The sequence below is a fragment of the Rhinolophus ferrumequinum genome, chromosome 21 (assembly GCF_004115265.2).
Source record: "Rhinolophus ferrumequinum isolate MPI-CBG mRhiFer1 chromosome 21, mRhiFer1_v1.p, whole genome shotgun sequence".
In the NCBI taxonomy this organism is placed as follows: domain Eukaryota; kingdom Metazoa; phylum Chordata; class Mammalia; order Chiroptera; family Rhinolophidae; genus Rhinolophus; species Rhinolophus ferrumequinum.
In genome coordinates this window covers 10,689,812-10,704,366 of record NC_046304.1, presented here as the reverse complement: position 1 = coordinate 10,704,366, position 14,555 = coordinate 10,689,812, and the positions used below count along the sequence as shown (strand labels likewise).

Here is a 14,555-nt window from a genome sequence, read left to right as displayed (position 1 = left end):
GTAAGAAAGATAGAGGAGGGGGAATGAAGGGGGCAGTACAGTGGATACAGGTGGCAGTAGGTGACTTGGAATTCTCCCCCTGCCTCTCCTGCTCACCCTCTGCCAGGCATCTACCTCTGCCATAGCCATGTACTGCTTTCTGCTGGCGTCATCCTCCTCTCCATCCTGTGTTGCTCCTCGCCCTTCCTGCCCCCCTAGGTCCCCTTCTGCAACTTCCTTGTAAGGAAGGAGCAGTCTCTCAGTCCTGACCTATCTGGCATTCCAAGCATAGTGGTGGGAGTCGTAGGGGTCAGCACAAATGTCCTAGGTAGTAAGAGGCTCACTGACCCACTTGGGAAGTCCTGGAGCTGCCTTTACTCCATTCCTTCACATTCTGTCATGCTGGGTAGGGAGGTGGAAAAAACTCCTATTTTCACAGGCTTTGGTGTGTGGCACAGGTGTGTCTCAGGCCTAGGGGAGGTGCCTGATAGGACAGGGTGGGGAAGCTTTGCCGGTTGGGAGTGTCTCCTCTCTCTCTCTCTCTCTCCACCATGTGCCCTCTCTCAGCCCTGCTCCTCCTATTTGTGACCTCCATATCTGGAGAGTCAATGATAATGCAGACAGGACAGGGCACTGACCCCTCTTTGTGCTGGCCCTTCTGTGCACTCTGGCACAACATCACTGCGGCCATTATTGCTGGTGAGCTGAGAGGGGTTGCAATCATGACCACAAGCAACAGGTGGATGAGAGGAGTCCCCTCCCCCCTTCCCCCCCACCCCCCCGCAGCCTGCTCACTAGCTCTCTCCCCTCTCCTAGCCTCACACTGTCCAGCCCACTTCCTTTGATCCTTTCCCGAGCCCTTCAGCCTGGTTCTGTCCATTCCTGAAAAACGTCTCTCTTTCCTCCCTTCTTCATATCGCAGGGCTCGCCTCTCTCTTCAGCCACCGGGCTATCTGCTGGTTCCTGTTCTCGGGTCTGGCCCGTTCACCAGGCATGCACACCATCTAGTGCAGGAGCACGCCTCCCGATAGATCCTCCACCAGCCTGGCCGAACCCCCGAAGGCCACTCCGACCTTGCCCTCCAGCATGCCCTCTCCAAACTACCGACCCTCCCTCCATCTTCCAGCGGCCGGAGAACATCTCGGGCCAGATCAACCCAAGCAATGGGGTACTACAACGCTCCGAGGTTTCCCTCTTACTCAACCTGGACGCGCCTCACTGTCGGGGGCGTGGTCTGACCCCATCTGCTCCTGCCCTGGGGATTGGCCCCGCCCCGCCTCTCCTCGCCCGGCCGCGCCCTCGCTCTGCGGGCGGAGGACCAAGACCTACTGGGCAAGTCTGGCTTCCTGATCTCTGCCTTGGCACGTCTTCTGGACCCGCTGGGTCTACTGGTTCTTAGCGCTCGCATCCCACGCGAGGCAGGGCCTGGAGATGCCCTCCCCCTCCCCTCGCCCCCGCCCGCTGGAATCCTTACGACGTCGAGTCGCAGTCTCTGTGTCAGCAGTCAACTGCGCGCCAACTCGCCCTCCGTGCGGGCGAATGCTGGGCGCCCCCTCCCCTCCTCCTACCCCACTGACCGGTCGATCTCTCCAGGTCGCCCCGACATTCGTGAGATCCAGGGCCGGCGTTCAGCTAGCTGGTTGATCGACTTCGGACCCAACTCGTTCAGCTCCGGGCTCAGCTCTCGAATATCGGAGGCGGGGTTGGCATTTTCCATTGTCCTCTGCGCACGTCTGTCCCTGGAAGCTCCGTCTTGCCTTAGTGCTTAAGCTCAAACTGCTCCACGTCCCACTCACTGACTTCTGGAGTCCCATCGCACTCCTCTTTGCCCCCAATTTTCTATTTTCTCCTTTCTGCTTACCTCCGTGTCCCCAGCCCTGGAATCATCCTCCCCTTCACTTCCGAAGCCTTTTCCCACTCTGTCTACCCTTGGAAATCTGAAGCTGCCTTGTATACGAAGGGCTTGGGGTTGAATTCAGATTTTGTGGGGTCCTTTTAAGAAAAAGAATACTAATTATGAATTAAAAATTGGGCACAAAAGTGAGTTTTTATCTAGAATGATAAAAAATAAATCACTTATTTTTAAAAGTTGACAAACACAACAAACAACGTAAAACCCCAGAAAAATAATTTTATTTGCTTGTTTGCCATTCTAATAGGTGTGTAGTGGTATCGTGGTTTTAATTTGTGTTCCCATAATGACTAATGGTGCTGAGTATCTTTTTATATGCTTATTGGGCACTTGAATATCTTCTTTGGTGAAGTGTTCAAATCTTTGGCCTTTTATAAACTGGCTGGTTTATTTTCTTATTACTGCGTTTTGAGAGTTCTTTATGTATTCTGGATATAAACCCTTTATCAGATACGTGATTTGAAAACATTTTCTCCCACTCTCTGGCTTGTATTTTCATTCTTTTAGCTGTGTTTCTCAAAGAGCAAAAATTCTTAATTTTGCAGGCACTTTTTGCTTTGTTTTCAGCAGCATTTTTTTTCTTCCCACTTCTGTCCAGTTGGTATGTAAAAGGCTATAGAATTTCCCTCAGAGACAGAGCCAGGCATGTGGCGCACACACCGATAAGTTGGTCTGCCCATCATTTTCCTGAAGGTCAAGAGGCATTCTGAGGGAGAGGGCCCAGTGACCCAAGGTCTTCTACAGCCTCACTGCTCAGTGTGTGATCATTGAACCAGAGGCATGGGCACCACAGAGGAGCTTGGTACAAGTGTGGCATCTGCATTTTAAGGAGATGCCCAGGTTATCAGTATACACATTACAGCTTGAGGAACAGCAGCAACGACAGGCCCATATGAAAGAAGGATGCATACTTTCACAGATGCAAAAGAGAGGAAACCTTGTAGCTTGTGGACTCTGGCCATTGACATATCCTAGCAATGCCAGGGGAGGAGATCCGCACTGGTGTGTGTACTGGCGTGAGCTGGCCTGGGGTGAGACTGTTTCTGAGTGTCATGCAGGCAGCAAAGTAAGACCACATGGACAATCAAGAAATGACCAATAAGCCTGTGTAAGCCCAAGACTACGTTCTCCAGGTCGGCTTTGTCCATAGTCATTGAAATGCCATTGTCCCATAAGAGATGTCCAGGCACCTGTCCTTACTGATGGAGCAGTGGGCAGTTTCCTTGTCAGGAACTCCCTAGCCTTGCACTCCATTCTGGCTGCACTCTGTACCTGTGTGAGCAAGTTATCATTAGTTTTTGAATACTTGGTTTCCTTTCTTTCCGAAAACTATTCCTCCTCAAGTCCATGTGGTTCTGGTAGGAGGTCAGTCAGGGCATCCACCTTCCCATGTTCCCTTAGTTTCTGCTGAGCTTCAGGCCTGGATGTTCAGCTTCCTCTTTTAATCTGTGTTAACTCAGTATCACCACAGTACATTCCTTTTAGCCTAACTTAATGTAGTTTGGGTTTGCCCTTGAAACCAAAGAATTCTCACTGATACACACAGCCTTCCAAGATAGTTGCCTAGGACAGTTGCTAGCACATAAGGCACCTTTGTACCTTTAACCTTGTAGTTAAAAGACAGCCCCTTTCAATAGATGTAGGGGTAACTGGCTTGAGGGAGGGGAGAGCAACACCTTTATGAAATATAAAACAAAATGCGTCTACCTCCAGGCCATTAGAGCCCTCTTTATGGGGCATGACTTGCCAAGCTAAACGCAGACTGAGGTTCAGTTCTCACCCTCTCAGCTCTGTGCTCTTGTGCAGTGCATATCCTGCACAACCTCATGTGGAGAGCCTGTTGTCAGGGCCCCCACCCTTCCCTTCAGCTCTCCTCCTCTTTCCACCTTCCATTTTACCTCTTCTAGGCTTTTACTTGGGAAACATTAAGGCTGATAACAGCTATGTTTACTTTTGTAGCTATAGTTAAGTCTTCCGTGCTTTGTCCATCTGTTGATTCTAAACGTTGAAATTCAATTAGCAGTGTTTACCTGATGTATTGTGACTTACAAATATCTTTCATTGCAGAGCTAGTAACCACTAAGATTACATTTCCTTTCATGAACTATTTTAATTTCCTTTGAAAAGCAATATTTGGTGCATTCACAGGATTATATGAAATATGTTAGTTATAAATGATTCTAATATAATGAATATAATAATACCCGTGTACCATTCACCCAAACTGGGAACCAATAACCTACTGCCAATAATGTGTGTGTGGCGGTGTAATCCTCCCTGTCCTATTCTCGTTTCCACTGAGAGATAACCACTATATTATATTTTGTGTTTATCATTCCACAGCTTTTTTATTAGGTTGGTGAAAAAGTCATCGAGGTTTAAAAGGTTAAAATTAATTGCAAAAACCGCAATTACTTTTGCACCAACCTAATAAAAATCCATGCAATTATAATAGCATGTTTTGCTTAGTTGTATTTATTTCTGAGCTGTATAAAAATGGTGTATTTATGGTGTAGTCTTCTGGGAGTTACATTTTTCAGGAAACATTATATTTCCAAGATTCTTCCATGTTTTGTGTTGCTGTTAGAACTGCTTGTTATGATTAGAAACTCTTAGAAACTCCAGGAAAAACTAAAACAGATCTTAGCAAGGAAACAAAATCCTGATGATCACTAGCTCTGCATGAATGACATTCCCAGTAGGCCCAGCACCCCCTCTTCCAGCACTGCTCCCTCCTGGTATAGAACATTTATCAGAGTTATCCCAACCTACGGCCGAGGAAGCTAGGGAATTTGTCTACCAATTCCCTACCTGTCAATAGTTCACGGGTCAGCCTCCAGACCTGGGTGCCCCTGACCATGACTAATTGTTCTAGGGATGGCACTTATCCTTGACAGGGCCAAAGAGTGTTTGGACTTGAGACTGAGAGGTCTCTGCTCTGATGGCCGACGGTGAATAGCCTGGACATAAGGGCCACGTTTCTCATGGTGTGGGCCAGAGGAGAAGAGGATGTTGGTTTGCAGAGGAAGAGCAATATGTTCCAGGAGAAGCAAGACCAGAGTCAGAGTGCTATGGTTTGAATGTTTGTGTCCCCCAAAATTCATGTTTTGGAAAACTAACCCCCAAGGTGCTGGTATTAGGAGATGGGTCTTTGGAGGTGATTAGATCGTCTTGAATTGGATTAGTGACTGTATAATAGAGAACCAACAGAGAGCCCCATAGCCCCACATGAGGACACAGTAAAAAGTTTGTGACTTGGAAGTGGGCCCTCACCCGACCATGCTGACCATGACAGCACCATGATTTTGGACTTCCGGTGTCCGAATTCCTGATTGCAACTGTTCCTGAGATCCAGCTGTACACATGACCTCAGGATTCATGATTAACTCCCCTTTTGCTTAAATTAATTTAGGTTTCTTTCCATCATTTGCAGCCACTAATATGCAAGGATGTCTGCTAAAAACTTCTGTTTTCGCTCCTTCTCTGTTTACTGGTAAAAGAGCATAAAACAATTAAAATGAAAAGTTAACAATAATAACTACCACTTTTTGGGAATTTACTATAAACCAATGAATACTTTTTGTTCATTACCTCATTCAACACTCCAAATAAATCTAAGACGAGTATTATTGTTCCTGTGTTACAGATGAGTAAACTGAGGCATAAAGAAGCTGTATGGTTCATCCAGGTTCACACGGCTATTGAGAGGAAGGCCCATTATTCACAGCTCTGCCTCTTGGACACTAACGCCTGTGTTCTTAACCACATGCATCACTGTCTCCATGAAAGAAACCAACTCTGGTGGGATTCAAACTCACACTCCAAATTTGAAAGGCTTTCTCCTCCTGAGAATTTCAGGGGCTAACTGAAGTCTGGAAGCCACTATGGTTGGCTGCCACGGGTGACTCAGATTTCTTTTCCTATAACTAAAAAGAGAGGTTAGAAAAATCTCAGGCTGTGTGACACCCACATACCCTGTCCTTATTCTATGTCCTCCCCTTTTTGGTACTGAAAAAAAAAAGAAGGAAAAAGAAAGAAAGAAGAGGGAAGAGAATGACAACTGTTGACCGGAAGTGAGTAGCACTGGGAGAGAAGTTGAAGGGGTTAGGGGAAGTAGTGAGAAGGCTGATTACACCTCTGAAAGACATTTTCAAATGTTCTCCTGGAGACAAGCTGCTTCTCCCTCCTCCTGCTCCATCAGGGAACATTTGGGGTTGGTGTTAGGACAGAGGAAATGGGAAGAGAAAAGGAGACCCTTAGAGACCATTGCTCTTAGGTCAAGGGAGGCATCAGAGCCGCAGTTCTGAGCTGGGAACTGAGGAGGAGGGCTTTGAGAAGGAGTTGGAGCTGAAGGTGTGGGTCCCCTCCCTCATTTGACTGCCCCCTAGGCTGCCCCCTAGGAATATTCCATGGCAATTAGGGGCCCTGTCCTACTGAGTGGGTTGTTCTTTCCCAGATCCCAGGCCCTATGGTGGCAACTGCTCTGCCTGACGAAAATATTTAGAAGATGAGGGACAACTGAGCCTAGCAAGGGAAGGGGAGGCTGGGGTGGAGGATAGAAGGGGATTCAGAGGATGTTCAAGCTGGGGAAAGAGGATATTAAGAGTGAGTTCCCTGGATCAGGAGGAGAAAGCCTGAGCACCACAAGCCTGGAAAGGGAGGAGAGGGTTGGGAAGGAGAATGGGGTGGAGGTGAACCTGAGACAAGACAGGGTGTGGAACTCCATCTTTACCCACAACAGAAACAGATTGTTGCCTGTGGCGTACCACCGGGGCTCTCTGTTGCCCCTGCAATGGAGAATTACACACAGTTCCCAGTGGAAGGCACAGGTGCTAGCCTCAGGCTCAGCCTGATCGCCTTCATCCGGCTGCTGGTCGTGGTCTTCTCCAAGAATTGGTTGTACCTCTCTAAGATCCGCCTCCACCAGCGCTGGCCCATGAATGTTAGCAACAGAATCTCCATGTCGGCCCGCATCATGTCCATAGGGCTCCTGCAGATCTGCAAATCCAAGAGCTGTTCCAACTCAGAGACTGGGAAAGGTGAGCCCCTTTCCCATCCCACTCCAGGCCTCCAGCCTGTCTTGGATTCTCCATTTGCACCCCAGTATTCCTGTCCCCTCCTTCAGGTCATCCCCACTGTTTTGGCCCACAAGATAGCTCCCTGGCACTGAGACTGCCAAGGATCATTTTTTTTCTCCCCCAGCCTGGCCAAATCAATTTGCTTGACCTAATGGAAAATGTCACGGCTTTTGATAAGGCTCGTAGCTAAGTCTGTACTTATAAAAATGTTGAGAGGGGCCTGATTCAGTGCATGTGAATCACTCATTGATCACATAATTCATGACTATCCTGGGAGAAGACCCCCCGTGAGGTGGGAGTTTCCTTCTTCTAGGCTTGCTTACCCAGAGCTTTGGGAGGAGTCCCTAGAATGCTCTCCATTGGGCCCTGGTCCCAGCTACTATTCTTCTCTTTGGCCTCAGGCTTTGCTTTTCTGGTCCAGTTCTCAGTTTCTTCTTCTGGTTTCCTTGTCCTTTCCTTCCTGGCTTCTTGCAGCTGCTTCATTCCCCATTCTTTTTAATCTTACATCCTGCTGTCCTCTTACTTTGGAGGTTTGGGCCTCCATTCCCTCCATCTTGTGGAAAACCGGAGCTTTGGACACCTCCCCCACCCCACCATTTCCACATTCTCATTAACACACAAAAAAAGTTACACAGCTGCTATTTTCTTCCATTATGAAAATAATACACCCTTATTACAATATATTTGGGGAAACAAAAGCTATCATTTATTGCACACTTATTCTGTTTGCTCAATTTAATCTTCAATCAACCCTAATCGGGGTAATTATCCTTATTTTACAGATGAGAAAATTGAGACTCAGATTAAATACCTTAATAATACGGGTATTAAAGCTCGGGGTCTTAAAGCTGTTATGTGGAACCACATGAAATGGCCACTATTTGACTGCTTTTCATCTACAAAAATGAGCAAATTCACATGGATAAAACTAATAATGGCATGTTTAGAATTATAACTCAGGTGTGTCTCGCTCCAAAACTCATGCAGCACCTAACTTGCTCTATGGTGGTATTCAAAGACAGCCACGAGTAGCAATGTGTTGAACACTCAATTTTTTTCCAGGCTTTAAAAAAATTGAACAAGTTTTAAATGACTGTTACATAGTTGTACTCATTCTTCATAAATAATTTTACATATTTTAAATTATTATTATTTAATTGATATTATTTTAAAATTTATCTTTGAGATACAATAAACTTTTCCTTATTATAAGTGATTATAGTATTCAACTTAATAGATTTCTCACCTCTTACTTGACTATTTTACTTTCCTATTTTTAGCAAACTTATTTCTAACTTCAGATTTGGGGAGAAAGTAGCAACAAAATTAGTTAATTATAAATTTTTTTCTTTGGAATAGATTTCTCAAAGTAGGTTTACTGGATAAAAGAGTATAAATATTTTAAGGCTCTTAATAATATTTTTCATGTTGCTTTCAAAGAGTATGATAGCAATTTATACTTCTACTAATAATGTATGAGAAGGCTTATTTCTTTATACCTTTGCCTGCAATGACTATATATATATATATATATATATATATATGTATATATATATATATATATATATATATATACATATATATATACATATATATAAATATTTAATTTTTTTATTTAAAAAAGTTGCAGTTATTGTGGGAAGTGCAGAGAGTTTAAAAAAGAAAATAAAAATCACCTAAAATTTTCTCACACAGATATAATCACAATTGACATTAAAATAGATTTACTTCCAGTCTTTTGTGTATATATACGTAAGATAAATACAAATCGATATATATTTACTTTTAATGAATATATGTATTATTTTTAATGAATTGTAATTATTCTACATGCTCTGTGTTGCTCTTGGTTGTGAGCACTTACCCATATTATTAAATAATTATTCCATAGCATCACCTATTTTAAAATTTATTTGATTAGGTAATATATGAACAGAGTGAAAATTTAAAAAATACAGAAGATTACATAGTGAAGTGATCTTCTCACCTTTGGCTTTCAGTCTTCCTCCCCAGTTTCTCGTTTCTTCCTAGAGACACTATATTTGGAGACAATCATCTATCATATCATCATTTTTAATGAACACATAATAATCCAATGTATGGGTACACTATAATTTATTTAATAAAGCTCCTCTTGGACACAGAAATATCTCTGCAAAGATGATTCCTGTACATAGATTTTGGTGCAGATCTTGGATTATTTCCTTAACATAAATTCTGAAAAGAAGCATTGCTGGGTAAAAGGGCCTTAACAACTTATACTTTATATATATATACTTATATATACTTTATATATACTTTAACTTATACTTTATATATATATATAAATATTTTGTGCCATATCACTCACCAGAAATGCTGCCCACTAGAAGTGTGTGAGAGCACCTCTTTTTTCTAAATTCTTTCCTACACTAGATATTATCACTTTTGTTTTGATCTTTGCTAATTCGATTGATTAAAAAAATCACATTTAAGTTGCAATATGTGTTGAGCGTCATGTGTTTATTGGATATTTAGATTTCTTCTTTTGAGAATTGCAGTTCAAGTTCTCTGCCTAATTTTTCTATTGAGGTATTTGTTTTCATATGCTTAGGATTATCAAACAGCCTCCATATCAAAAATCTTTGCCTGTTTAATAAGTGAAAGTGATATTTCATTGTTATCTCAAATGTGTATTTCTTTGGTTATTAATGGGCCTGAAACGTTTTCTTGTATTTGCTCATTTGATTATATTTTGTCTTTTGTGTATCCTCAGTTCATCCTGTTTTCTCCTTTTTCCCAGTTTTAAGCTGTGGATAAATCATCCCGTCTTTGGGGTGGCCAAGATAACCTTCTGCCTGGCCCTGGGGCTGGGCTTCATCTTCACCGTCTGGTTGCACCTCCCATACCTGCCTGGTCATCAGAGATTGCCCTTAATTGGCTGGCTTGGGACGATCATGAGCTTCTGTGAAGGTGCCTCCAAGCTCTGGAAAAGGTTCTTAGTTTCTCCTGACCCACATCTTCCTTGGCACTTCTCCCACTTCCTTTCTTTGGGAGTGGGGTAGAACAGAACAGGTAGCTGTGGACTGAGAATTGATTTTCATCATTTCCTGTTCACTGGCGAGGTGGAGGTGAGGGGTCTCTTCCCGTGAAACTTTGGATCCGTGTACTCTTTGTGCGCTGATGGGAGCTGTGCTTTGTGGCTGGAGCTCAGCAGATGAGGAAGAGTCCCTAAGAGATATGAGTGGGAATGACCTCTCCGCTTCCTGTCTTTCAGTTACCTTCATCTTTTTCACCCTCATGTTGTTTCCTATTAACATCTGGATCTTTGAATTGAATGGGGAGTTTATCAATCCCCATTGGCTGGGGCTATTACATTGGTTGGGTGGTGTTTGTCCTCTATGTCATCTGTGGTGAGTGGCCTGGAGGGCCCTGGGAAGGAGGTGGGTTAGGGTAAAGAAAATGTGGAGAGAGGGGGCTGGCAGTCCATAGGGATAGGTTCTTAGGGATTTATCTTGGCTCTGGCCTCACCCTGCTTGGCACTTTCCTCCCACTCTCCAACTTTCCTCTCCTCCATCCCCCTGTCCTTTCCCAGCATTCTTCTTCTACTTCAACAACAAAAATTTCTGGAGTCTGATTTTGAGCCATCCCTCTGACATCATGTCCTGCAGCAGCAGTTCCAGGTCAGACTCTCTGAATGAGAAGATTGTCCCAAACACCTTGGTCAACCAGGAAGAAGTCTTGGATCTTGAGCAAGAGAAGGCATCTCTGTAAGCTTTTTCTGAACACCTGGCACCAAGTTCGGTACATTTATCTGAATCACTCTCCTTATTCTTCCTCTTTGAATAGGTTGGCCCTCTTCACTGAAAGTAATTAGAAAGGGAGGATTTTAGGCCAGCTTTGCACTCCTCTTCCGTGTTCCTGCTTTGCCTACAGTTTGGGTGATGTGGAATAAATTGTCTGCCTCTTGTTTATTATCATGGCTGGCAGTTGTTGAGACAAGACAACTTGAAGAAGGAGAGGAAGGGAGAAAGAACAAGTTTATTTCCCAGTTCTTTCTGCCTAGGAGGCTTTTGGCACCCTTTGGTTCTCACACCTGCCTAACCTCTCCTACAGCACACTTGTACACAGGCGATTTCTCCAGAGCTAAGCCTCTTTAAACTTGGTTATCCCATCTCAACATTTGTTAGTAGGTAGAGGTGAGTGATCAGGAGATAGCTATCTCTTATGAATTTGTTGACATAATAATTCCACAGTGAAGAATTCAAGAGCAAAGTGGCCCCAGGGTAAGAGGCAGGTTAAACAATGAGAGCGCTGTGGGGGGCGGGGGCGGTATGGCTGTATGCTGTGCCCTGGGCAGCAGTCCCATGCTCTGTGTCAAGCTCAGGTGACTGAGAACTCACAGAGCCCTGTGCCTGGATACTACCAGCACCATCTCCAACTCTACCTCCACCACTTCCTCCACGACCACCTCCTCCACCATCACCACCACCACAATCACCTCCACCACCTCCTCCTCCATCACCACCAGTACCACCACATTACCTCCACCACCACCAACCCCACTGTCTGTTTGCTACAGCTCTCCACCCAAGCCTCCCATGTTTTTCATCCTGTAATAACAGGAATAAAACATGACAAGAAAGGAATACATTAGGGTTGGGCCTTAAGAACAAAAGACAAATTGCAATTTGGGGATAAACTCAGTCTCACAAACACATGTAGCGACCAGCTTGAACAGTGTTGGCAACGACGATTGGGATTCAGACATCTTGCACAGAAAGGCTGGCCTCTCAGGAGAGCATCTATGACTGATCTTTGTCGTGTAATATCTCTCCAGATGAAGCCACGAACCAGGCAGCTAGAGGTCAAATTGTGAGTGGGTTGGATACGTTAAAAATACATGTATTATTAGGTTGAACCATATGATACAGCTGTTCTAGCAATTTCATATGGTTCAACTACTATATACGAGGTGGACAGTTAAGTTTGCGAACTCATCCTAGAAAAAGTGCTACATACCTACATGTCACTACGGTCACCTTCGAAGTACTCCCCTAGGGAAGCTATGTACCAACACCAGTGCCTAGTCTACCCTTCAAAGCAATTGTGGAACTCCTTTTCTGGAATGGCCATCAGAGTTGTCGTCGTATCACCCTTGATGTCCTGAATGTCATAAAAATGTCTGCCTTTCAATATTTCCTTTATCTTCAGGTAAAGAAAGAAGTCATTGGGGGCCAGATCAGGTGAGTAGGGAGGGTGTTCCAATACAGTTATTTGTTTACTGGCTAAAAACTCCCTCACAGACAGTGCGGTGTGAGCTGGTGCATTGTCGTGATGCAAGGGCCATGGATTGTTGGTGAAAAGTTTAGGTCGTCTAACTTTTCACGCAGCCTTTTCAGCACTTCCACATAGTAAACTTGGTTAACTGTTTGTCCAGTTGGTACAAATTCATAATGAATAATCCCTCTGCTCGATCTATCTATCTATCTATCTATCTATCTATCTATCTATCTATCTATCTATCTGGTTAGTAACATCATTGCAACACATTCGCGAACTTAATTGTCAGACCTCGTATGACTGATTTCTATTTGAGTCTCTTAAGATTTTTATTCTTCCCATACCTGACCAAGAGTTGTGGAATTTCTAACCCAGTTCCAAGCAAATGCTATACATGGGCTTGAAAATTAGGCAGAACAGACGTTCCACAAATCCCTACTCATTGTCCCCCTTATACTCCTCTCCTGTGGTAGCTGGCAAAGTTTTTTTGGATGACTTATTGAATTAGTCATCCTGGGGGAAGAGGCACAAAACAAAGGGGTGTTACGACCTCTGTCTTAGAGAGATACATAATCTAACTGGAGAAAGTGGCTTTCTGATTTTGGAGGAGTCATACACTCAAATTCCTACAGAGGCTAGGCAAGTAACATAAATAAATAAAGGAGGCCACTCTTCTGGTCTACATATAATTTTCCTCTTTTTATAAAGACCTAGTATATTATCTATGCTGGATAACAAATTACCCCCAACTTAGCAGCTTAAAATAATAAATATTTGTTATCGCACAGTTTCTGGGGTCAGGAATCTGGGAGCAGCTTAGCTGAATGGTTCTTGCTCAGGGTTTCTCATGAGGTTATAGTCAAGATGTCAGCTGGGGCTGCGGTCCTCTGAAGGCTTGACTGAGGCTGGGGGATCTACTTCTGATATGATTCACTTGTATGGCCATTGGCAGGAAACCTCAGTTTCTTGCCACAAGGGCCTCTTCATAGGCTGTTTGAGTGTTCAGAGCTAACTTCCCCTAGAGTGAGCAATCTAAGAGGGAGTGACGAGGAAGAAGCTCCAGGGCCTTTTATGACTTAGGCTTGGAAGAAGTACACTGTCACTTCCACCATATTTTATTTCTTGGAAGCAGGTCATATTTTATTTGTTAGAAGGGGACATTGGGAAGGCAAGGCCTAGAAAGAGGTCTTTTGTGTCAAGTTTGAGGGGAGGGTAAAGTGTGGGGGGAAGGGCAATACTATAGAGCATAGAACTCTCACCATGGCCTGGTTGCTTGCGTGGTGTTCTGACAGGGGACAGGGGCTCAGTGCTTCTTCTTTCTTCTTTCTCTTCCTCCTCCTCCTTCCCCCCCGCCCCCACACACACACTCAAAAGAAGGGCATTAAGCTTCACCTGTGGAAGGGAAGAATATCAAGAATTCATGGATCTATTTTAAAACTACCACCATCTGACTCTGGTTACAAATTACTTACATTTCTCCCACATGAACAATACACTAACTTCTCCCAAGTCCCCCCAAAGTCTCATCCCATAACGGCATCAATAAGCTGAAAGTTCAGAATCTTGCTGTGTTGTAAATTGAGGAGTAAGTTCCCTTAAGGAGTCTTTAAGGGTTATTCCAACAAGGCTGTGGAAATGACACCCAGAGAAGCATATGCAAATAGAGGACTTGTTGTATTCACAGGTCCTAGAAGAGGGAACCATGGCATGTCATGCAGGGGGCCACGTGGGTGGAGGGCTGAGGGAGTGGGCTCAACCAAGCAGATGTGGAGCTGAAAGAAAGTGAGGACCCATAGGAAAGTGCCTTTATTGGGGTCAGGGTAGAGTACACAAGTGAAAGGCATGAGGGGATTTCGGTGGTACCTTTGGATGTCACATGGTCACAGTCAAGAGAGGGCAAGAAGGGGAACCTGTGGCAGGAACCAGCCTTATCACATTGGTTGCACCCGGTCACCCGGTGGGGTATTTACAGCCTGTTTTGGGGGATGTTGAAGCATCAGTAAAATATGAAGTTTTAAAAATCTACAATACAGTAGCCATCTGCTATGGGTTAAATTGTGTCCCCTCCCGCCCAAATTCACATGTTGAAGCCCTAACCCCTAGTACCCCAGAATGTGACTGTATTTGGAGATAGGTTCTTTAAAGCAGTGATTAGGTTAAAATGACGCCATTAGGATGGACCCTACTCCAATCTGACGGATATCCTTATAAGAAGAGGAGATGAGGAATACAGAGAGACACCAGAGATGTGTGTGCACAGAAGAAAGACCATGTGAAGAGACAGTGAGAAGGTGGCCATCTGCAAATTGAGTAAAGACGTCTCA

General features: G+C 44.3%; 1 protein-coding gene across 1 annotated transcript; it reads left to right on the top strand.

Annotated features, from left to right (window-relative positions):
* The first annotated feature begins 6,465 nt into the window (after window positions 1–6,465).
* ODF4 (outer dense fiber of sperm tails 4) lies at window positions 6,466–10,722 on the top strand. Its single transcript, XM_033089346.1, is given in 5 exon segments — window positions 6,466–6,730; window positions 6,733–6,930; window positions 10,226–10,287; window positions 10,289–10,361; window positions 10,544–10,722. Coding segments are annotated over 5 exon segments (777 nt in total).
* Window positions 10,723–14,555: the final 3,833 nt, after the last annotated feature.